Here is a 22,703-nt window from a genome sequence, read left to right as displayed (position 1 = left end):
CAACAAACAAAAGGTTTATTTTGAAATTTGCATGCTGGGATGAAGGACTATTAAGTTCATTCAATGTTATGACCTTGTTAGACTTTCAAGACGACGGAGTAAATGTGTTTAAACCTTTAACATGTTACTTTGAATGACGTAGAGTCATAGATACTACAATTTTGACTATAGCTATATTCTTGTCAATTGTTAGCGTTTCAAAGTGAGATTAATAACAGGTGAGCGATGCAGATCCATTGCTCCTCTTGTTACGACATGCAACTCTTTACAAACACTTTTCGATAGAATACAAAAAACAAAAAACATACACTAAACGAATATCATTTCCAGCCGACCACCAATTTGCCAAAGAAAGTACGATCACGCATTGTATTGCTTAGCCAACATTTGATGATCAATAACGAACTATGTAATATTCATCAATTCTGGCGCTATTTTGATTTCCAGACTAAGAACTCATTTTACATAAACGTTTATAAGTTAATTGAACTTTTTATAGCCACACCCTGCCATTGATACCTCCCCGTGACATGTGTTCATTTCATATCACGAAAAGCGTGTACATGACCTGATCTATTCAGCTTCCACTCTCAACTATTGATCGTCTCTGTAACATATATATCTAAGACAACTAAAACATATCTTTACGTGTTGGACATCAGTGAAGTAAACGGACTATAATATTTTTATGATAAAGTTAAAGTGTTTGTTTGTGCTGTTATCCATGATGGTGTTAATATCAAGCGACATCGTACATAGTATGCCTGGTAAGTTTATATGTATTAATTTATTATAAGTATGAATGAATATAATTTAGAAGATTGTCTCTTGTTAAATACTTTTATAAAAGAAATTGATTGCCATTAATGATTCTACTTTCGGAGTGAAGTCAATTGCTCATCAATTGGTTATGGTTTAATGCATTCAATAGTATTGACGTTATGAAATATCACATATTAAATTCCGAAAAAGAATATCACAAATTGTTACCTTCACTGTGTGTTGACCACCTTTTGTCAAAGAGCTATGCTCCCATATTTGCCTAAGTCGACATTTATGAGTTAATTAATGAGTAAATAAATTCTAGTAGTGAAAATGCGTATACTAGGTAAAACCAATTAAATATGATTTTTAACTGCTGAGACATAAGGTATTGTTAATACGATTATGCAAATATATCCATATTCAACAGACTTAAACAAATACTTTCAACACTTAATAATAATAAACTTTATTATTGAGGATAAAATACATGTTTAGCCAAAGGCTAATCTTCCACGGTCCTCTTGTTAGTAAAAAACATGTGTTAGATAAAATAACATATTTACGCAATCGATATATAAATAAACATGGTAATCTTGCTAGTAAAATACATGTGCTAGTTAAAAGTTACATATATATTGATGCAATCGACATATATAAGGTTATATCACAGTTATCTTAGTTAAGAGTATCACAGAATGCATAAAGTTTCATGCAAAGGTATTTCATCAATTAAATGGCATGTGCCTAATATACATACATGCTAATATAGCAAACAATAAAAATTGACATAGTTATACGCTAATATAGCATAATCTAAAATACTAATATAATTTAGATAAGAAGTCTATTTAGAAAGTAACAAGTTTTGGTTACATGGAGAAACAAGTTAAAATCTAAGACATTGCTATACAGTATTTAGTAAATTTTCGTTTGAAAGTGGTAAAATTGTCTTTTTTCTTTAAGTCAATGGGTAAAACATTCCAGTCATTAATACTGTCAATAAAAAAGTGCCTGGAATAAAAAAAACAGTTCTATGTTTTGGTACATTAAAATTATTTTCAATAGCAAATCTTGTTTTCCTATAGTGACCATCTCGCACTAGAGACACACTATTTGATAAATATTCAGGTACAAGCTGATGTTGACATTTATAAAGCATGCACAACCTTCTGTATTTATAATATTTGTCAATCGGCATCCATCTAAGAAGTTCAAACATTTGCCTAGAAGGTGTGTCAAATGGTACATTTAAAATAAGTCTAGCTGCTTGCATCTGAGGCTTGAGCAGCTTGCCCATTAAATGTGCGGTACACCCTGACCATACCGTACTGCAATACATAAAATGTGGGAAAACGCAAGAATTAAAAAATTTCAGCTTTCCTTCCGTAGGTAGATATGGGCTTATACGTCTCAATAACCCTAACCTTTGCCTTATTCTAGATAAAACAGATGTAACATGACTTCCCCAAGTCAATCCATTATCAATATGTACACCAAGCAGTTTTCCACTGCAAACTTGTTCAAGGGGTTCATTGCACATAAATAATTCTAAATTTAAACAGGTTCTTTTTTGCTTTTGTTTTGAGGCAATGGACATACATTTTGTTTTCTTGACATTTATCATCATTTTATTTTCAATACACCATTCACTAACATTGTCTTTCCCATAAGAGGACTTACTATTAAATACGGAAAACAAATCGTATGCCAGGAAAGTGGTTCTCCTTTTGGAAAGTGCTCAAAATAATGAAAAATAGGGTTGAGTGAGTTTCTTTAAACTGCGCGACTGGTTATTCCTGCGTTAAAACAGTTTGTGTTTCGATATTTGTGTATGTCTGATGTAGCCTAATGTGTAACTTACTTGTGACCAGACCAAGTGAACGCTGCAACTTCTTAGTCACATTCAGGTTCACTCTTTTTTTTCTTTTCCCCCTGTTGTTTGTTTTTAATTTTTAGGCATGTGGTCTTTTTCCTTAATTAAGTAATAAAATATTTTTCGAATCGATGGAAGATTTTATTGATATTTTAATAACATACCTACGGATTTATCTTCTATGCACTCATGTCAACAAACTACTGTACAAGTGTACATTACAGCTACGCTTTGTTGATAAGATTTCATTTTAAATGATATTTATGAATAATGTTTTACCTTCCAATAGGCACTAGTAATTTTATCTACTATTCAAAGACAAACAAATAATGCTGAAATCCAATAAATGGGGGATTATTGATTCAGAACAAAAAAGGCCAAGCAAAAAAATGAATAAATCAATAAAAACTTAATGTTATTTTCGCAAATGTATTACAGAAAATACTGGAAAATTCATCGTTGAGAACAATCTTTGAATAGCAGGAAGACTGCAGCACAAAGTAAAGAGGGTAATATACGTGCAATACATGCTATCCGAAGGTTATATATACATTTGCCATTTAAAGGTGCAGGAAAACAAAATCAAGATGTGTGTTTTGTAAGAAAGCAGGTAATGGCAAGACGCAGGCAGTAACAATGGATTTTTTTTTTCAAAACTTGTTGGTAACGTCCTTATATTATTTGTTTTAGATTCAGCGAAATTACGCGAGATAAGCATTTTGTTGAGTCTTTATCATGAAACGCTTGTACTAATAGCCGTGGTTTTCGGCTGTACTCTATTCCTTGACACAGTATTCCGATAGAGCTATATGTATAACAATAGCCGAGGACACATCATGGCAGTACACGGTGACACGCATGCACTATACTAACAGATCACATCTTTTGTGGAAATAGGCAAAGCAACCTGCCATAGCTCTTTGATAGTATGAATGTTCCGGGTGCTGTCATAGGGGTTGTGATTCGTTGTTGTTTGCACCAAATACAGAACCATGTCGTACGCTTTTTTCCAAAATTGTTAACCTTCAAGCATCGCGGTCATACCCGACTGTGATAAACTTAATAAAAAAAACATTCCACAACGAATTTCTTAGATTACCAGATACGGTGCACAACAATTTACTTAAAAGCCAATTAAAACCAGAATGCTCGAGAGGATGGACTGTTGCTCTTAATTTGCAATAGTTTTGTGGTCATAGGCAGCTGTTGCCTATAGTTAGTCGTCATAGGCCAGTTAGACAATATAATAAATCGTCCCAGAAGTGGACGTCCACGCGTTACGTCGCAAGAACGACAAAGCGATACGTCTGTCTAAACTCCGAAACTGCCACCAATTGGAGACAGAATCAGCTAAATACGACATTGGTAATCTGCTATCCCTATTGCAATATGTGGAATCTTCCTTGTTTCCTATCTTTTCTGTCTCTCTTCTGCCCTATCTACTTACAGATGTATATTAGCATGGTTTTTGTGCCTGACACCGCCGCATGTGTTTCAATATCATCCGTTCTCATAAACGAATCAGACAAGAATTCAGTTAACTTTTAAACTCAACTCTATCGAAATATCTTGAAAACATGTGCCCTTTAAAAATTAAAAACATACTTAGTTGTTTGCCGTTAGTATATTTGATGATCATTGCTTTGTTCTTAAGTGTTTCCAATAATATATATATATATCTGTCCTGACATTTGCCCTACCGTTGCCTTTTTAATGCAGTATGAAATATTAAGTTACCTTCTCGGCATCAAATGACATATAACCATTAATTTGATATACCCCTTCTACTAACACGTTTGGAAGATATCATGAGTCGAAGACTAGAATTATTTACTCTTTTTCAGCACATTACATCCAACAAAACGTGTTGGCGGCTAACGACAAACTGGGTGGAAATTTAAAACGAGTCCGGCGGGCAGGTAAATATCTATAGGTAGATCACTATGATAGAGCTTTGACAGTAAGTACCTCGGCTGAATTTTTAATGGACGAAATTACAATTGTATAGAAGAAAAGTTTGTCTTTTTGCAACGACGCACTACATCATAATTCCACTGATTATGATCGCAGTTTTCTAATACTAAACTTTGCATGTTACACATGTTCAATTTGAACGTAGTCATCGTGAAGGACATATTGTAATATACCAAAGTTTGTTTCCATCTTTATGTTTTGCAGATCAAGGATCACAGGGATTTGGTAATGGTTCAATAAATCCACCAACCGGACGATAAGTCACAACTTTATAATAGACAAAAACACATTGTTATCACAAATGTTAATAAAAACACACTAATTCTGTTTTTCTATTTGTGTTTTTGTTTGATTTCTAAAAAAAGTTGATTTCATAACTACAGCAATGAAAAAGAGAGAGAGGGAGAGCTAATTGATATAAAGACCAGGAGTTCCAGAAGGGTAACCTTCTTCTGTTTCATCGATGACATCTTTGTCGAATCCTATTAAAGTAAACCATCAGAAGCTTAGGTAGCAGTATACAGTAGAGGGTTGTGGCCATGGGTGATATTTTTGTTAGATGGCCAACCCCTGTATAATGATATGTAAAAGAAAATATAAAAATAAAACTGTACTAAAATTGCTATAAGCATGATGAAGTGGGCTATGTGAGCTTCACATTTGTAAAAAAGAAAGATTTTTTTGGTTCGAGAATAAAATTTTGGCCATAATCCGAAAGGGTGCGTACACATGAAAAGCTAGCTTTACAGGAGGTAAAATTTTGACAACAGCACAAGACGCAAAATTGCAAAAAATCAAGTTTTACAACTTTACTGGGACCCAGATAATTCTGCAACTAGGAAGGTAATCCTTAATTTCAGACAGAGCTTAGGAAAAAAAATACTAGTTGCGGGGGTCAAATTTTGGGTTAAAAATAGCATTTTTTGGCATTTTTTGTTAATTTTTTGGTAACCATGGTTTCACACAAGTGACATACATAGAAAAAAAGAGGTTTATACACTTCTTAGTACTTCATATGTATTGTAAATGTAATGCAGTTTACAAATATATATACATGTATACATGTGTTGTGTAGGGTAAATTCGCTGTGTTTACATTTCCTCGACAAGTGCCTTGTTTATCAGAGTCGGGCCATTTCTACTATATACTGCTACCTTATCACACAACGAAAAAGTAATCCGATCAAGATGACGGCCGTTCAACTTGCCTTTAGTTTTCAATAGTCTCCGTGTCTGAAAACCCTGTGATGTGAATTGTGTCTGTCAGTAGACGACAGTGTTAATATCAAAACAAAGAGAAGGAAAGTGTTATTCACATAACAAGAAATGTGGTAACGTTTAGGATTGACCTTTCACATTTTCTGATGGATGAAACACGTTTGAGGAAGATCCTAACATACAAATAAAATTCAACACACAGCGAGAGTATGAATCAATTAATTTATATGAATTAGTGATACATATTTGTTGACAGAAATTATGAAAACAATGTTTTAAATCTAAATCGATTGTCCTCGCTAACATCTAACTGAAAGATGATGTTACTCGTTTTGTATCCATGATCAAATGGCATTAAGATTGGTTGCACTCAAGGAGGAGATGGCAATTGTTTGTTCCCGAATCCCTGTCCAGCATCGTCAGTTCCGGTTGCTGGAAATAATTGAATAATTCAGTAAACGCTTGAATAATGCAGGAAAATAGCTCCTTTAAAACATAATAAGTGGTTTAAAAGAGTTAACAAGCTATGCATACTTGTTAACATTGTATACACTTAAATATTTAATATCAGTATGGATATATGAATTCACAATGTAGTCAAAAGACAGGGACATGTTTACGTTAGTCCAATGCATACTGTTTGTTTTGCTTTTTAAACCATTCCACATTGCGTAGGAGCATAATAGTTGAATATTATATACACATATCAAACCCAACGTTTTGCTGTTAACATCCATTCTATGATATTATTTAGATTCCCAAGTTGTAATTCTATTTCACTTATTTGATTTATGTATTGTACGTTTGTGACTTTTGACTGATTGATTATAGAATCCATAGAGGAGATTTAATAAACCAAAATTTCATGTCCGGGACAGTTGAGTTCCTGAGTTTGATTCTTACGCTTGTTTTCTGCTTCTTAATTATATTAAATATGAACTGGTGATATTTTCCTCATCATTAAATTAGTATGATGTTTGCAATATTTGTGTGTATAACAAGTCATCTCTTTAAAAAGGTGATACCAAATTAATTTTAAATAAGTAATAATATGTATTTGAATTGCTGATTGTACGTTTGCGAATACTAAATATCACTTATTCAAATCGAAATTTGTGTTTAGTTTGATGATATGAATAAATATATAAATTGTGTTAAGTTTGATGATATGTATAAATATATAAATTGTGTAAAGTTTGCTGATATGTATAAATATATAAATTGTGTTAAGGTTGATGATATGTATAAATATATAAATTGTGTTAAGTTTGTCGACAAAATACCCCAACGATGTAAAGGTAGTACTGACAGCAAAAACAATATATTGGGGACCACGAGGCGTACTTTTGACGTCACAAAATAATCTCAAAACAATCTGACGTTAACTGTGTATAATGAACTGAAACTCTGACGTCAACTGTTTATAATGAACTGAAACTCTGACGTTAACTGTTTATAATGAACTAAAACTCTGACGTCAACTGTTTATAATGAACTGAAACTCTGACGTCAACTGTTTATAATGAACTGAAACGCTGACGTTAACTGTTTATAATGAATTGAAACTCTGACGTTAACTGTTTATAATGAACTGAAACTCTGACGTTAACTGTTTATAATGAACTGAAACTCTGACGTTAACTGTTTATAATGAACTGAAACTCTGACGTTAACTGTTTATAATGAACTGAAACTCTGACGTTAACTGTTTATAATGAACTGAAACTCTGACGTTAACTGTTTATAATGAACTGAAACTCTGACGTTAACTGTTTATAATGAACTGAAACTCTGACGTTAACTGTTTATAATGAACTGAAACTCTGACGTTAACTGTTTATAATGAACTGAAACTCTGACGTTAACTGTTTATAATGAACTGAAACTCTGACGTTAACTGTTTATAATGAACTGAAACTCTGACGTTAACTGTTTATAATGAACTGAAACTCTGACGTTAACTGTTTATAATGAACTGAAACTCTGACGTTAACTGTTTATAATGAACTGAAACTCTGACGTTAACTGTTTATAATGAACTGAAACTCTGACGTTAACTGTTTATAATGAACTGAAACTCTGACGTTAACTGTTTATAATGAACTGAAACTCTGACGTTAACTGTTTATAATGAACTGAAACTCTGACGTTAACTGTTTATAATGAACTGAAACTCTGACGTTAACTGTTTATAATGAACTGAAACTCTGACGTTAACTGTTTATAATGAACTGAAACTCTGACGTTAACTGTTTATAATGAACTGAAACTCTGACGTTAACTGTTTATAATGAACTGAAACTCTGACATTAACTGTTTATAATGAACTGAAACTCTGACGTTAACTGTTTATAATGAACTGAAACTCTGACATCAACTGTTTAGAAGATCAAAACATGAGAAAAAAGCATGACATCAGTTGGTCTTTGAAGACTGGAATTAGTAGTAATATCTTAATACTTGGTTCATCAAAAATTACTCTAAATCGTTTACATTAAATGAAAATGGATTAAATGTTGGTAATTAAGATGCAGATTACGCTTACTCAATAAATGATTTGTTTCCGTTTGGAAAATAGAAAACCTCAACATGAAGAATATTGCTGTAATATCATTAAAATGATACTGATATGCCACATAAATGTACAAAGATAACTAATTCTGTGCGCATGTTGCGCATCAGGCGCCTAATCAAATGGGGGGGGGGGATATATTTCGATGTCAGCACGGTTTAAATGACGTGTAATGCTAATGCTTTAAGTTTGGCTGTTTATCCCTTATTATTTATTCCTCCATTATAATTTGATATTTTGTATTATGGTCTATTATGCAAATATTTTGATACACACTTCATTTCAGATTGTTGAAATATGCAACTCCTTAGTAACAAACAGAATGCAACAAACAACAACTGATGTCCGTTACTTACTATCTTCTCGTCGTACACGTAACGCCGATCTCTCCCCATCGGTACTCAATAGTATACTCGTTCGGTCTCTTTTATCTGCAAAAATGATACAGTTTAAATGGAATAGTATTACGCATCATCATTTGACTGTATTCACTTTTCATCGAACAAGGTTACAAAGGATGCATTTCTATGATTTAGATGCAGCATCTTATATACTTTATAACAAATTCAATATTGATTTTTGTTGGCAACGTGTCAACAAAACCACAATTAAAAAATGATAAAACTAAAACAAAATATAAAGGTTTCTTTTTTTACATGACAACTCTATAAAAAGCACAAGGAGAACAAGACCAGGCTTGCAAACATTCAAACATTTAAGCTTTATATCTTTGTATGATTAAATGTATCATTTTGCAGCATCAATAGAAGGTCGGAATCAATTCAAATTATACAGGCTGCTTCCTACTAGGAACTATTGTTTCAAAGACAGCAATATGTAGCCTGTTATGTTCCATTGGTACTGGGGAAACAGTCAAGGATTTGACTGTTACCCCAGTACCAATGAATCAAATGATTTATTACCTGACTCTCTATTTGAGAAACTTCCTGAATTGTGCGAGTTAGGATAAATTATTTCTTGGTATAAAGATTCCCTTCCTTGGTTCTCAATGCTACGTAAAATCTACACAAAAAAACTCATTCAGTTCTTCATTACTGCACCCTTCGTCGATCATAACACCTTTCTCGGCACAATATTTATCCAAAATATTCACAGCTCCCTTAATGACGTTTTTGTACTGAGTGAGTCACTATTGTCTATAAGCAATTCCAAATTGTCAGAAACATCCTCAAATCTGCCGTTATTCGCCATTTTTACTAGACGACAACAAACAAATCTGTATCAAAAAGATGCTTGAGTGGGGCCGCCGACGGGGAAATTGTCTGCGCACGATTGTCGCTCATGCAACAGTAAGTGTGCAACAGTCAACTGTTGCACCCTGACATTATTTTACCGGTTTTCAGTCTTTTTCAGGGATTTCTTTTTATTAAAACAGTCAAAAATACTTCATATACACTTAGATAGAGAGTCATGTAATAATGACAATTGTTAGACGGCAAAATAGAGCGTAAGGGGGTCCTTATATTGGAAGGAACTGGAGTACCTGAAAGTAAAACCAATAGTATCCGTACAAAACCTAAAACTGTTGGGCTGGTGACTTCATGATATTAAACGTCAAATGAGAATATAAAAAATCTGATTATCTTTGCGAAAGACAACGAATGACAAAGTTTATATGAATCCTACAAAACAAGTCTTTGACAGGAACTGAGGAAGACATCTTGGTTGATTGAAAAAAGGGCAAGAGTTATTTTCACCACCTTCGGCATATTGTTGAATGTGATGTTAAAGTTTTCAATATTTTGTTAAGTGTCTATTACACCAAAAAAACACAAAGCGGCAATTAAACCAACATACCCTGTCTCCAACACACACGCACGCAAACACGACACATGTGGTGACATGTCCTTAAATGACCGATAGGACGTAAAACCCTGTACATCCAACCTTAACTTATGAAATAAGTAATGGGTAGGTATTCATCATAGTGTACGCCAATTCGTAATGACAACCACAAACTTTCCTTAACGTAGATTAAAGCTACAGTAATACAAACGTTTGGTTGATATACTGAAATATAAAAGTTATATATTGAATATATATGTAATTACACATTACTAAAATAGTTTCTAAGTTTACATAACCCGACTTCCTATAATATTTAGACCCCCTGCGCAGTACTATCAAGATCAAAAACAGTATTTGTAATTTGTTATATTCTGTTTTTAAAATCATGTGAAACAAAGATGAATCCTCAGTTCAACCGCTTTTTTGTTTTAGTGTATATCATTACAGGTTAGAGTACGTGAACAGACGTTTACAATATTTACGCTATAGGAATACAGGTGTGCATGTCAGCACCAGCCTTAAACTACATTCGGTAGAAAGGGTAATGTGTTATTTAAATGATAGATTCTTTTAAATTACTGCAACTTAATACGATTATGCATGTACATTTGTACATGTATATACTTACACGGTACACTGTTAACAGGTGCGGTCGATAGCAAGGCAAACACTACAAGAAGGACCGAAACACTCCACGGATTCATGACGAAAGTATGAGGTCAGTACATACGCTGAGGTTTTGCAAAAGTGTTTTGCTAAATATTGTCAATTTATAAGACATTAAAAGTCAATCTTTCTACGTGAGTCCACGTTTACCCCCGAACAATGTCTTTGATATCGAGTACTTCATTAATGGACATATGTTGCCACATGAGTACCAAAGGTGTATAGGTGAGGCGAAATGTGTTACCTTCTTTCACATTCACTACACATGGGATTATATGTCCTCTCTATTGTTGTAAATTAATTTGTAATACACAAACACAGAGTTGATAATTTGTTTCTGTACCAGATTGTACTTTTATGTTACATATTGATGATTTGCTGAAGGCAGCTAGACATAGTTAAAACAATTATACTAAATATTTATGAATTTGTATTGTCCAAAGTACACTTTTGTGATGCGCAAACGACGAATTTATACAAAACCTATTTTCAAAGTTCTTGTTTTGTGATCAGAAGCATCCTTTTCACGCTATGGACAGCAGAAATTGTACCACGACCGCTTTAAACTGTTTATTTAATTGCAGATGTCACTTATTTATATATAGAAGGATACTGTAAATTCTATTTAAAATGTATTGCTGGTAAAAATTGTGTACAACCAACCTTAACTTATGAAATAAGTAATGGGTAGGTATTCATCATAGTGTACGCCAATTCGTAATGACAACCACAAACTTTCCTTAACGTAGATTAAAGCTACAGTAATACAAACGTTTGGATGATATACTGAAAAATAAAAGTTATATATTGAATATATATGTAATTAAACATTACTAAAATAGTATTCTAAGTTTACATAACCCGACTTCCTATAATATTTAGACCCCCTGCGCAGTACTATCAAGATCAAAAACAGTATTTGTAATTTGTTATATTCTGTTTTTAAAATCATGTGAAACAAAGATGAATCCTCAGTTCAACCGCTTTTTTGTTTTAGTGTATATCATTACAGGTTAGGGTACGTGAACAGACGTTTACAATATTTACGCTATAGGAATACAGGTGTGCATGTCAGCACCAGCCTTAAACTACATTCGGTAGAAAGGGTAATGTGTTATTTAAATGATAGATTCTTTTAAATTACTGCAACTTAATACGATTATACATGTACATTTGTACATGTATATACTTACACGGTACACTGTTAACAGGTGCGGTCGATAGCAAGGCAAACACTACAAGAAGGACCGAAACACTCCACGGATTCATGACGAAAGTATGAGGTCAGTACATACGCTGAGGTTTTGCAAAAGTGTTTTGCTAAATATTGTCAATTTATAAGACATTAAAAGTCAATCTTTCTACGTGAGTCCACGTTTACCCCCGAACAATGTCTTTGATATCGAGTACTTCATTAATGGACATATGTTGCCACATGAGTACCAAAGGTGTATAGGTGAGGCGAAATGTGTTACCTTCTTTCACATTCACTACACATGGGATTATATGTCCTCTCTATTGTTGTAAATTAATTTGTAATACACAAACACAGAGTTGATAATTTGTTTCTGTACCAGATTGTACTTTTATGTTACATATTGATGATTTGCTGAAGGCAGCTAGACATAGTTAAAACAATTATACTAAATATTTATGAATTTGTATTGTCCAAAGTACACTTTTGTGATGCGCAAACGACGAATTTATACAAAACCTATTTTCAAAGTTCTTGTTTTGTGATCAGAAGCATCCTTTTCACGCTATGGACAGCAGAAATTGTACCACGACCGCTTTAAACTGTTTATTTAATTGCAGATGTCACTTATTTATATATAGAAGGATACTGTACATTCTATTTAAAATGTATTGCTGGTAAAAATTCTTGACATATAACGATATTCACAAAATACTGTATCTCCATCCAATCACCAATATTACACCAAACAATCAAATACTGTATCAACATGAAAGCAGAAACCAGCCACCACTTGAAGACGAAGATGTTCACCACAAGAGTTATAAACTTATGATATAATGTTAATTTTATCTCAGTGCGTCCAAACTGCCTATAAAACAAACGTTTCTGTAATATCGATACTTCATCCTAATATTTTCTACACGAAATTCTGGGCACTTATGTATATAATGTTAATCGATATCATAGTTAAACTTTTGGAGAAAGAGTAGAGGTTTATCTTGATTACATTTACATTTGTGGACAACCATGGTCTTATAATATGCGAACAGTAACCAAGCACTTTCAGATCCTTATCGAATAACAAAGATGACCAAGCAAAGTAATTCCAGTTGTATTTATTCAGTCTTTTTAAAATATTACAATAAATGAGAAGTAACAACGAAACAAATTACCAATAGAACATGTTTTTTTGTTGGAAATCGAACATCAAACGTGCCAAAATGGCATCCAAGCCCGGTACATCTGCCAACGCATAAACTTACTTCACCTTACACGGCCCATCCTTTAGAAATCCACATATAAATGGTTTCCATGTGTAGCAATTGCGGTCTTTAATAATGCCCATTTTACTGTCTAACGCCCCACAGTCGGCTTCAGTGTCTGCCTTGTCAGGATCAATGTTACTAAGTTGTCCATTTCCTTTAAAGTTGTTTGCAGACTCTTTCGTTAACCATTTCCAATTTCCTTCCTTAGCATTGTCCGACATACCAATCCAATAGAAATCATTGGGAAACTCTACAAAATATAAAATAAACTTTGACATTATACAGCCTTACCCCGTCATTCCACAAGCCTGTCATCGCACTATCATCTTACTTTATTTAGCTATCTGAATAGTTTAGGGAACAACAATGTATCAGTACACAGTATTGCACAAATGCACGTCAAGTTTATCTAAGTCAAATGAGTGTTTACAATATGCACAATACCAATATTATAGTAATAAGTGTACGGCGTCACCATAGGATATGTTATACTTATTTATTCTGATGAATTTATCAAGTCAATATTAGGAATAATTGTAAGAATAAAAAAAATAAAGCATTTTTTTTTTTTACAGAAACGTTATCAGTAGAAGGTTAGAGAGACATTAATTCGTAATTGATTTTTTTTATATTCATTAAAAGTCTCAAAAAATGTGATAATCAAATAGTGGTATTTGAATGCGATATGATGTGACAGATTAAACAAAATATGATATGATTTTGTGTTAGATACCTGTGATAGCTATAGGTAGTGATCAGCTAGAAAAACAATTAACCTCTCGGAAAAGAGAAATTTTGGTGTTTCTTTAAGATCACACAATATATGTACATTAAAAGGGAATGATTCTTGGTTGTACCAAAGAAAGCACAAATACTTGTTCTGTCATTTTTCTTACCTAAGGTGATTTGCTTACTTTTCAATACAAACTGTAACGAAATAAAACCTACTGTTCAGTTTCTGTATAACGATCTTGTATTTTGCATATGGCGTTGGTACCAGGAGTAAGCCGTTGATGTCTTCGCAAAAACTGCTAGCAGCAGCCCACGTTTTCTTTTGAGGATATACTTGAAAGCAGAAATCCTCCTTGCTATTGTATATAAACCCCCTTATTTTGCAGACTGAAATAATATAAAATATAATTTTAGTTACAAAATATACAAAACATAGATACAAATAACAGAAAGTTTTTGATATAGAATTAGCGTTAATATCATTAAAAAAACCCATATACATATGTTCACGTTTAGTGGAACAGCCATATGCCAGAATAATATATTAAGGTTTATTGAAAAAAACAATCTTTTTTATTTGATAGCATAAATTAACTAATACTTGAATATGTAAATGATAGCAGAAAAGTCCTTGCCCAATCAATCCCTGTCATACAGTAAATGTAATAAATGGTTGATTCTTTGCTTCTTTGTTTTTGACTTGTATAATTTGAAATCCTAAAATAAGTGCTTTAAAAGAATGTGATTTATTCTGGCAAATCAGGTGAAATATGTTTTATAAAACCAAACAAAATATTACCTAAGGATACCGATTTATCACAAGAGTTTCATTAAAAAAATAATAATAACGTGTTTTGAAAGAAAGATGGCATGCTTTTAATACAAATCAGACATTTTACCATATAACTCACACAATTTAGAAATATATAAAAAAGGTTCGTAGTTTGATCAATAAAGTAAGAACATCAGGACATAAATCAATGTTTAAGCCGACATACTTTTTAAGGAATTGATATTTTTCACAACTAAAAGATTCACATTGCATTTTGAAATCCTTTGACTACAATTTGTATTAAGTACAAGCACATACACATTTACCTTGGTTTTCAGTGAAGAATTTACTGCCTTTATCGTGCTTGGTATCGCTGTAAGGGACAACTGTATCGTTGTTCCCAACACACGTTGTGCTGTTCTGGTTATAAAATCCAGACTTGCAGTTTACCTGCTTACTACACATTGACATACAGCCGCTTAGCGATCCAATTGATTTCTTGAACAATGCTTGCGACGATTTCAGCACCCTGTTTGGCAATGATTGGCTCATTTCATATTGCATTTCTGTAGGACATGCAGCACCTGGGAACAAGGGAAAACAATTCAAAACCTTAATTAGGCCTATTATAATGATACGTCATATTTTCAACCATGTCCTCAATATTGAATGATATATTGATTACCGCCTTAAAATATCTTGATTATACATTCGAATTAGTTCCCGTTGAAAGTAGGCTTTTATGGATTGATAAGGAGCATTTTCCATCATAATTGTATTTCCGAATTTCTAGTGTATTTAACAGCATTCGACAATATGTTTGGAGTGAAATTATCTGCTGCGATATATATCTATCCTAAATTATATTGGACGCCTTTTATTATGTCATTTCCCAAACACGCTTTAGCTACGTATTCTGTTGTCAGAACACGCTATATCAACCAATGAAATGGCGTCTCCTAAACATGCGCCGTCACGTTGTTATCAAGCGTGACGTAGTTAAGTATCTTGTAGATGTTGAAAACACATATTTGTAAAAGGTTATACAATAGAAATACGATATCAAACAATAAAGCAGCAAAGAGAAAGAAAAAAATATACTTCCACTTTATTACAAGTTATACAACAAGTTATACATTTGTTTCTCTTCTTATGGATTCACATGATATATAACAATCACTCTCATTATTTATCCAACAAATCAAGTAATTCAAATTGTATTGTTTTCTTCTAATACATGTAGATTCGACTACCTCCATGAGGTATGCGTCGTTTTCAACCTAAACATTCCAAATCTAAATGCTGAATAAATGGTATAACATTTTCCGATAGTTGAATACGCTGTGTAATAAGAAACAAGACATTGATATATACTTATCTTTTCAGCATTTCGAAAAATGCCAATTTTGATCAATCGTGCAGCACCTCAACATACACATTCAAGACAAGTGGAGATACAATTCTAAGGAACTAAACAGTTTTTTTGCATTAAGTACACAATGAATAAGACCGTGACTGTTGTATATATGTATTTAATCTACGTAAACGTTTGTTTTTGTTGTTGTATTTTATTTTGTATGAGCCCCTTGAAGGTTTAGGGTAAGAATTAGCCTTATGTATTCCAATGCCTGTTATTGTAAGATGCGGTAAATATGTCCCCTGAAGAATCTTGCGTTCTCTGTTTTTTTTGCCCTGGATACATTGCAAAAACGAAAAGTGATATGCCGCCCCATTGCAACACTTCAGATGTATATCTCCCTACTGTTTCTTCACGACGGGGTTAACCTTTGCATCCATTTTCATAAGATGTTTGCTTTGTGGGGAAGTTAATTTCCAGACACACACGCAAGCAATGACTTGCATGAACAACAACTGGTCTAGATCTATAAATTTAATGAAAGTAGTGGCATTTGAATCCTGATCGTTATGCAAAGCAAAGTTGTAGAAGTACATATCTAACAAATTTCTGAATCTGATTCCGATACAAATCAAAGTTGGTGCCTCGTCAAATTTTGATTTGTAAGACACCACTCGTCACAAATTTGTCATCTCCCGTTAACTAAGGTGGGACCACCAGCAGGCCTGCATCACAATTGTAAATAATTAATAGTACTTAAGATCAATATCAGTATTTTATTTTGACTGAATGATTCTTGATTACACTTCAAAATAGACGTACTCTAAAATATTACTAAAACTTTCTGATGCCATTTGTAGTAATTTTCTGATGCTATGTGTAGTAGTTTTCTGATGCCATTTGTAATGTGAGTCCCCTTCCAGAATCGGAATCAGAATCAGAAATTTGGTAGATATGTTCTAGACATTTTGCACTGTTGTTCTACTGTTTATGTTTGATGTTGTTTCGCTTATGTTGTAAAAACTAGAAGTTGTAGGATCATTTCTATTATATATCATCTCGGTATATACAGAGGCCCCCCCCCCNGGTTGATATTACATTCAAATATGTTTAACAATAGTAGATCTGTTCTCCTGGCACTTTGACAGGTGAGTCATGAAATTACTACACCACTTTTAGAGGATTTTAAAGAATCAAATTCGGAAAAGAACTTGCGCACAAGATGTGGGACACGGGCAGGAAATGGTCCTGTTAGGCGAATACTAAGAGTTGTCGGTGTTAAATCAAACGGAACCAGTGGTTGTAACCACTCTGGCCTGAACAATAATAATCTCATCCATTTGGTCACTACAAATGATCTGTCCGCCTCGCACAATTTCTTGTAACATCTCGGGACATTAACAATCTTACATTGACAGAAACCTGGTTAGGTTCAGATATCGATGACCAGGTACTAGCTGAGCTAATACCAGCAGGCTATGGATTCCTCCACAATGCTAGACTCGACAAACGTGGTGATGGGGTGGCTGTTCTGTTTAAGAAAGGCCTAAGTGTGATACATCTCTTTTCCATTCATGATGATGTATAAACACACTTTGAGCACGTGACTTGTATCATTTACAGGCCTCCTCCATCTAAACAGAATGCTTTCCGAAATACAGTGTTTTTTGATGAATGGTCTACTTGTTTAGACCACCAAGTTGTTGTACCACCGAGATTATTATCACGGGTGATCTAAATTTCCACTTAGACTATCTATCGTATGTTGATGCTCGCCAGTTCTCTAGGCTACTATATTCCAGGAGTCTGATTCAGCATGTGACAGAAGCTACGTACACAGACCCATGGCCACTCACTGGATGTGGTCATAATCTACTGAAGGCGGGGTTCATTAATAGAAGCCCGTGTAGAAACACGCACCTCTACAGACTAAGGTGATAACTGTGAGACCGAATGCCCGGTGGTATAATGAAAATCTCCGCGTAGACAGAACCGTAGAAAAGCAGAGAGACAGAGGTGAAATTATCCTACCAAGCTGTAATTCTGAAAAAGACTTATCAAACAAGTTCAGTGATTGCTTTCTGAATAAAATCAGCTCAATCAGGAAAAATATTGATGAAGTGAACTCTTCTGCTGACAATGATATCTCTGTCATGACTGCCGACATTGAATTTGATGAGGAACCATTGGCAAAGCTCTCACCAACAACCCAGAACGAATTGCGCAATATCATCATGACCTCGCAATCGAAGTCCTGTGAGCTTGCTCCGCTGCCTACAGAATGTCTTGAAGCACTGCTTCCTTTGATTACCTCAATTATGAATGAACAAAGCATTGGCTGAGTCAAAGGTTCCATTGTGTTTCAAGAAGGCACATGTAAAACCATTGTTAAAGAAGCCTGGAATGGACAAGGAGGAGTTGAAGAACTACCGCCCAGTTTTAAATCTGCCTGTTCTGTCTTAGATCTTGGAGAAGGTTCTGCCTTGCAAACAGTCTCCATGGCAACATGCAATCGGCCTACCGCATGGGGCACTCTACTGAGACGGCCCTCATACATGTACCACATAACTTCTGCATTGGATAACAAGTGCAGTGCGGTTCTTGTCATTCTGGACTTGTCAGCTGTATTTGACGTCATCGACCATGGCATACTTTATAAACGTCTGGAATACTCTTATGGAGAGACTGATACCCCACTATGCTGGATACAGTCTTATCTGAGTGAAAGACGACAGTGGGTTGCCATCGGATCAACCACTTCACATGACAAAGTACTAGATTTCGGGGTTCCTCAATGGTCGTTGATAGGACCCCGAGAATATTGCCTGTACTCCAAACCGATTGGAGAGATTTGTCGTCGCCGTAGTCTACGCTATCATTGCTACGCTGATGACACACAAATGTACATGGTCATCAAACCACAAGACAGTTGGGATACAGTTTCAGAAAATCTGGAAGCTTGTCTGACAGATATCAGTACCTGGATGAACGCCAACATGCTAAAGCTTAATGTGGAAAAGACGGAACTAATCGTCTTCTCCTCAAAGTGTCAGCAAACAATGGCTCTCCAGCTCAAGGTCGGTGCCAGAACTATTGAGACTGTCCCAGCTGTAAAAAACCTAAGGGTATACTTTGATAGTTCATTGAACATGGAGAAACAAGTGAAATCCTGTTACTACCAGATCAGGAGCATCGGCTGTATTCGACAGTTTAGAACTGAAGATGCATGCAATATTTTGGTGCATTCACTTGTTACCTCTCGGTCGGATTATGGTAACGCCCTGCCCTGTGGTATATCTGACAAACTAACTAGTCGTCTGCAGAGGGTCCAGAACACTGCAGCACGGCTGGTTACTCGTACTCGAAAGAGAGAGCACATCCCACCTGTGCTATACGCATTGCACTGGTTACCTGTACGATACAGGTCGCAGTACACAATTGTGGTGTACACATACAAGGCACTGAATGGAGCAGCTCCTCAGTACCTACAGGAGAGTGTTACCATGTATCAGCCGTCACGATCACTGCGGTCGGAGTCAGGATCATTGTTGTGTGTCCCAAAGGATCGTACTGTGACCAATGGAAACCGGTGCTTTGGGAGGGTTTGGGCCACGTTGTGGAACAGCTTACCATCTGCTGTTAGAAAGTCAAATACCCTGGGCAAATTCAAGAGAAACATCAAAACTCACCTCTTCACGTCTGCAATTAATGGTCTATGCAAAGACGTCAAGTAAATACCACCCTTTATTTGATCAATTATGTGCACATTGCTTGCTTAAATGTATAAAAATATTGTAAGCCTCTGTTTTTGTTTCACAATTATAACTATTACTATTATCCATATGCTGTAAAGCACTTTAAAGTAATTTTACAAATGTTGTATATTATAAGTATCAGTTTGGTTATGATTTAACAGAAGACGGTTCCGAGAAGTAAAATAACAAATACGAAGTTTCCTCATTAATTGCATACGTTATGTAAGCTTGAAGCTCGCACCTATACATGAGTCTCTCAGATTTAGGCTAATAAAAGCCAAGGATAATTTCTCTCTGCCATCATCTCGCTTTGTTGATGTGGTCTATATAATTACCGGTATTTAGCAAGTCCTTTAACTGGAGGCTAAACAAGAATGTTCGTATTCTTCATTTGAACCCAGTGACGTTATGTTTGTAAACAATACGTTTCTAAAAAAAACTATTTAATATGATGTACATACGTTTGCAAGAAGACTATGCAATTCATTGGAATGTGTTTCACAATTCAATGTACATATGTATTTCGGTTTTTAAACACGAAGGGTATTTCTCGGGATAATTACAAGTGAAAAATTGTAACGCCAAAATATACTTTAACAGTAGATTTGGCTCTTTTCAATCACAATAAAAAAACAAATTTAATGAAAATGGATATATTTTTTCATTCAAAGAATAAAATGAACTTACCAGCCCATTTATGAACTGTGAGCAACAACAGAACGGGAATTTGATAGCAAATCCATCTGAATCTGTTCAGGGACATCTTGGCAAAAATTCCTCGCCGAAAGAGTGGTCAACGGAAGCTTGCAGCGATATAAATGAGTAAGCTCTACCGGTATTTCATATCTTAACACAGTTATAAACAGTTAAACAAACGGAATAATGCCAGGATAACGGATATGTAAATAGGACAGCGAAATCATACATATGATTTGTCTATATTTTATATTTTTTGATGTAGCTGTTGTTGCAAAAAGGTAATGCTTGAACAATCATGTAAATCCGATGTATTAGGAATATAAATAGTCATATGAAAATGAGCGCAATAAGAATTTACATGAAGTAATGTACCAATTAGAAAGGGCTCTTTTCATGAACCATAGCATATGAATAGTTGTAGGAGATTTTATTGCGTTTGTTTGCTTGAAATTAGCCGGCTACATAAATCAGGAGAACGTCTAATGCAGTCATGAAACGTACATACAGAGGGGATTTAGATAGATGTGTTTCATGTAGCTATACAGCTTATCATTTCTAAAAGAAGATCAAATACAGAACCTATACATATATTATTTTAATGTATACTTCAAGACTCTTTAAAGTAGTTGTTTTAGAAAACATTGGAATATGGTTTATGGGATAGGATATATTATGCGAGATAAGAATGACATGAGGAAATGATGGAATGATACAAGTATAAAAAGAGAAGGAATAACGGAGTTTACACCACCCTCTGATAAATCAAAACAGATTATATAAAATATCACTTCCCATGTGTACTGCGCCTTATTTCCATAGAAGTTTTAACTGAAGTCCAAATGTTGCTACGTCAATTTCTGATACATAATATGCATAGTTACATTTTACTTTTGGAAATAGTGTGTTAGCGATAAATATTATATATAAGTATATATTTTGTCATTATTTAAGGATGAACCTTTCATTTTGTTTTGTTTATGAGATAATAAATCCAATGGAGCACGAGGTAAATTGCGTAAATAAATTGATACGTCATATTACCTGTATAATATTACTTCAAAGATACTACGTCATGTTACCTGTTTATTATTACTTCAAAGATAAAACGTCATGTTACCTGTATGATATTACATTAGACATCAAACGTCATGTTACCTGTATACTATTACTTTAGACATGACACGTCATGTTACCTGTATACTTTTAAATTAGACATAACACGTCATGTTACCTGTATACTATTACATTAGACATGACACGTCATGTTACCTGTATACTATTACATTAGATATAACACGTCATGTTACCTGTATACTAATACATTAGACATGAAACGTCATGTTACCTGTATACTATTACATTAGACATGAAATGTCATGTTACCTGTATACTGTTACATCAGACATGACACGTCATGTTACCTGTATACTATTACATTAGACATGACACGTCATGTTACCTGTATACTAATAAGTTAGACATAACACGTCATGTTTCCTGTATAATATTACATTAGATATAACACGTCATGTTATCTGTATACTATTACATCAGACATAACACGTCATGTTACCTGTATACTTTTACATTAGACATGACACGTCATGTTACCTGTATACTATTACTTTAGATATAACACGTCATGTTACCTGTATACTATTACATTAGACATAACACGTCAAGTTACCTGTATACTATTACTTTAGACATGACACGTTATGTTACCTGTATACTATTACATTAGACATAACACGTCATGTTACCTGTATACTATTACATCAAACATGACACGTCATGTTACCTGTATACTATTACTTTAGACATGACACGTCATGTTACCTGTATATTATTGCTTTAGACATAACACGTCATGTTACCTGTATAATATTACTTTAGACGTCACATGCCATGTTACCTGTATACTATTACATTAGACATGACACGTGATGTTACCTGTATACTATTACATTAGACATGACACGTCATGTTACCTGTATACTATTACATCAGACATGACACGTCATGTTACCTTTATACTATTACTTTACA

The 22,703-nt window shown here is 34.2% G+C and overlaps 1 protein-coding gene and 2 long non-coding RNA genes across 5 annotated transcripts in view; 1 reads left to right on the top strand and 2 right to left on the bottom strand.

The window, feature by feature from the left end:
* The first annotated feature begins 662 nt into the window (after positions 1 to 662).
* Positions 663 to 4,923, top strand: LOC110466556. Its single transcript, XR_002464745.1, has 3 exons — positions 663 to 767; positions 4,483 to 4,557; positions 4,817 to 4,923. It is a non-coding gene; the product is annotated as an uncharacterized LOC110466556 (long non-coding RNA).
* A 1,115-nt stretch (positions 4,924 to 6,038) lies between these two features.
* Positions 6,039 to 12,183, bottom strand: LOC110466559. Of its 2 annotated transcripts, none has more exons than XR_002464747.1 (3): positions 12,070 to 12,183; positions 8,758 to 8,832; positions 6,039 to 6,261 (listed from the first exon to the last, which is right to left on the bottom strand). It is a non-coding gene; the product is annotated as an uncharacterized LOC110466559 (long non-coding RNA). The 2 variants fall into 2 exon arrangements; XR_002464746.1 differs by lacking the exon at positions 12,070 to 12,183 and adding an exon at positions 10,839 to 10,952.
* A 998-nt stretch (positions 12,184 to 13,181) lies between these two features.
* LOC110466578 (C-type lectin domain family 4 member F-like) overlaps positions 13,182 to 22,703 on the bottom strand; it is a 28,513-nt gene continuing 18,991 nt past the window's right edge. For both annotated transcript variants that reach the window (XM_021523161.1, XM_021523163.1), the window contains 3 exons: positions 15,170 to 15,427; positions 14,288 to 14,458; positions 13,182 to 13,589 (listed from right to left, as the gene is read on the bottom strand). In XM_021523161.1, the coding sequence (XP_021378836.1) occupies positions 13,333 to 13,589; positions 14,288 to 14,458; positions 15,170 to 15,427 (686 nt within the window). In that variant the 3' untranslated portion in view covers positions 13,182 to 13,332. The remainder of the gene's footprint in view (positions 13,590 to 14,287; positions 14,459 to 15,169; positions 15,428 to 22,703) is intronic.

This window comes from Mizuhopecten yessoensis, unplaced genomic scaffold, assembly GCF_002113885.1.
Source record: "Mizuhopecten yessoensis strain PY_sf001 unplaced genomic scaffold, ASM211388v2 scaffold11137, whole genome shotgun sequence".
Lineage (NCBI taxonomy): Eukaryota > Metazoa > Mollusca > Bivalvia > Pectinida > Pectinidae > Mizuhopecten > Mizuhopecten yessoensis.
The sequence above is the reverse complement of the archived record's forward strand: the minus strand, read 5'-3'. Positions and strand labels throughout refer to the sequence as shown.